The sequence below is a fragment of the Exserohilum turcica genome (assembly GCF_000359705.1).
Source record: "Exserohilum turcica Et28A unplaced genomic scaffold SETTUscaffold_85, whole genome shotgun sequence".
In the NCBI taxonomy this organism is placed as follows: Eukaryota; Fungi; Ascomycota; class Dothideomycetes; order Pleosporales; family Pleosporaceae; genus Exserohilum; species Exserohilum turcicum.
In genome coordinates this window covers 1-2859 of record NW_007360305.1, presented here as the reverse complement: position 1 = coordinate 2859, position 2859 = coordinate 1, and the positions used below count along the sequence as shown (strand labels likewise).

Below are 2859 nucleotides of genomic sequence, written 5' to 3'. Positions count from 1 at the left end.
GAGAGAGGCGCATCATCACGCGGACACAAAAGCTCAATCACTACTCATGATTTTTTACACAAAAACGCGTTACTTATCATATCTCATAGCATAACAGCTCCGTCTTAACCCTCACAGAGAGATAGAGAGAGAAAGAGGGCTCCGAATATTTTACATGCACACACACATAACGCGCATACGCTTCATTTCAAACAATCATAAAAAAAATAAAAGAAAACAGACTCTTCACACTTTATGCGTACTCCTCCTCCTTAACAGCACTCTCAAACTTATGCTCAGGCACAATGCTGCCAGTAAAGGGCTTGCGCGAGGTGGCGACGATAGCACGGATGCTGGTGCCCTCTGTGAACATGACTTCGAGTTCTTCGAGGCTGCGGCCCATGGTCTCTGGGTAGCCAAAGTAGACGACGGGGAGGATGAGTGCCGAGATGACGAGGAAAACGAGGTAGTATTTCCAGCCAATGGTTTCGATGGCGACCTAGTTAGTGTTAGTGTATTGCGCGTTGAGATGAATAGGGGAGAGGGGATGACACGTACAGGAGTCACCATGTTGACGACAAAGTTCCACAGCCAGTGGTTCGCAGTCGAGATACCGGCCATGGGGACGCGGAGCCGGGTGGGCGCAACTTCAGTGCAGTAGAGGAAGTTTGCACCGAGGAAGCCGATAGGAATGAAGAAGTTGAAGAGGAACACAAACAGGGCAGATGCGATTTGCGCAGAGTGGTTCGTCTTTGGGAAGCTAGAGGCGATGGCGAGAGCGAGCATGCAGGATGCCATGCCCGCACCGCTAAACATGAAAAGCTTGCGACGGCCGAAACGGTCAATTGTAAAGAAGGCGACAAAGCACGAGAGGAATTTCCAGGTCAGAGCGCCGCCGGAGAGGATGCGCGAGGTTTCGCTGTTGAGGCCGAGGCCTTGCTGGAAAATGATCTGTTTGAATACATTAGTAACGTAATTGGCAGTGTGAAACCCGAGGACTGCCTTACAGTAGAGTAGGTAGAGATGAGGTTGCTTCCGCACATCTGCTGCAGAAACTGGAGGAAAATGCACAGCATAAAGCGGTAGAAGAGCTTATCCTTGCCCATGGTGAAAATGTCGCTCATCTTTGCCGCACTGCGACCAGTTTCCTCAAGAGCAAGCTCAATGCCGGTAATCTCGTTTGCAATCTCCGGGTCGTTCAAGTCCAGACCCTTGAAGCTGGACAGACTGGCGCGGGCCTCCTCGACGCGTCCCTTGTTGACGAGCCAGCGAGGTGATTCAGGGATGCTGAATACGGCCAGCATGGGGATGACGGAGATGACGGTCGGGATGGCGAGAGGGATGCGCCATTGCAGAGGCAGGTTGCGTTGTTCAAAGAAGCCCAGGTTGATCCAGGCTTCGAGAAGGTAGCCCAGAGAAATGAAGCATCCGTCCAGCACAACGTGTTTACCACGGTTGGCAGAAGAGGAGCATTCAGATTGCCATACGGGCACGGTAGCACTCAGAGCACCCACACCCCATCCGAGGATGAAGCGGCCGACGACGAACTGAGCAAGCTGGAAGCTGGTGCATTGCAATATCTCGCCAATGAGCGTCAGACCGGCAGCCAGGAAGATGACCTTTCGGCGTCCGAGCCAGTCTCCGATCCAGGAACACGACAGAGCACCAAAGAGAGCACCAATGGTGAAGGTGGCGACGACGGCGCCCTGCTTGGTCGAGTTGCTGCTCTTCTCGGCGCCATGCGTGTCAATGGTGTTGATCTCGGGGAAGTGGTTGTTCCAGTCTCTGAGGGAGAGCAGACCACCGACACCGGATTGGTTGTATCCGAACAGCACAAAGGCCGGCAGGACGACGAGCAAAAGCTGCGCCGTCTGGAGAGTTTTGCCACTGAGTCCCATGGTGGTTGAGTAAGGGGGAAGAAGGAAGAGGAGGGAAAAGGTAAAAGGGGGAGAGCAGCGCCGAACGAGACTGCACAGGAGGAGGAAACAAGAGATGGGCAAAGCAGGCGGCTACTTGTAGTCCAGAAGGCCTCCCCACAATACGTCGAGTGTGGGCGACATCGTGGAGTCGATGGCCTTACTCAACATTTTTCGTCCCCACCTTGGGGTCGGGCACCGGACATGCAACGTCGTGAGGCGACCCCATACACACCGCATGCACGGATGACGCCAAACTAGGCTTTGTGGAGTAGATGGGCGCGGCAAAAAACCCGGTCGTGGTCGCGGCCTCGCGGTAATAGCTCGGCATGGCTCGTATCGCGGGCAGTGGGCAGCGGGCCAAGGGCAAAAAGCCTGCGCGCGCGGCCGCGGCGCTAGCACGACGGTTGGCGGCAACCCTCGTCTGAAAAAAAAAAGCCAGTGGTCTGTGCCTAACCCTACCATTACGACGCGGTATAAGTGGATAGCGGGAGGTTTTAAGACTGTGAAACATTGCGCGTAGTCTACATGCTACATGCGGGGTAGCAGGGCCGAACGCCTGCTTCCATGTTAGCCCTGTGTTGTCTTGCCATGCCGTCTGGCCTCATCGAAGAGTGCCGTTTTGCTGCGGAGGGGCTGGTGGTGGTGCGGCTCTGCGGTAGGATTTAAGCTTTTCCAAGAGCAAGCTAGCGGGCTGGAAAACCTTGATCAAGCCAAGCGCTGATTGGCTCACGTCAACGGCGCCTTCACCACCCCACAGCGGCCGTGCGCGCCCTCGTCGTGGTCGTCGGAACTGGGCAGCTCGTGCTCGAGGCATTTTGCACAGCGTCCGTCGCCAGCCCGGCTCGTGGATTATTGACTGGCATTAGTGAATCTGTCATGGGGCCGGTTCCTGATACCCCACGTGCCCACATATTGCCCCACGCAAAAGTCGGAGGTTGGCATCACCCCCCCCCCCCCCCCC

At 55.5% G+C, this 2859-nt stretch overlaps 2 protein-coding genes across 2 annotated transcripts; both read right to left on the bottom strand.

Moving 5' to 3' along the window:
- Window positions 1-232: 232 nt before the first annotated feature.
- SETTUDRAFT_152289 (uncharacterized protein) lies at window positions 233-1882 on the bottom strand (the record flags this gene model as incomplete). Its single annotated transcript, XM_008032958.1, has 3 exons — window positions 987-1882; window positions 538-930; window positions 233-478 (listed from the first exon to the last, which is right to left on the bottom strand). The coding sequence occupies exons 1-3, from the start codon at window positions 1875-1877 to the stop codon at window positions 233-235; spliced, it is 1530 nt and encodes a 509-aa protein (XP_008031149.1). The 5' UTR covers window positions 1878-1882.
- A 484-nt stretch (window positions 1883-2366) lies between these two features.
- Window positions 2367-2840, bottom strand: SETTUDRAFT_169833 (uncharacterized protein). Its single transcript, XM_008032957.1, has one exon. The coding sequence runs from the start codon at window positions 2710-2712 to the stop codon at window positions 2500-2502; it is 213 nt and encodes a 70-aa protein (XP_008031148.1). The 5' UTR covers window positions 2713-2840; the 3' UTR covers window positions 2367-2499.
- Between the last annotated feature and the right edge of the window lie 19 nt (window positions 2841-2859).

Bases quoted from the DNA above. Each gene is read 5' to 3' on its own strand.
- SETTUDRAFT_169833 (XM_008032957.1), bottom strand. From the start codon at position 2,712: ATGCCTCGAGCACGAGCTGCCCAGTTCCGACGACCACGACGAGGGCGC.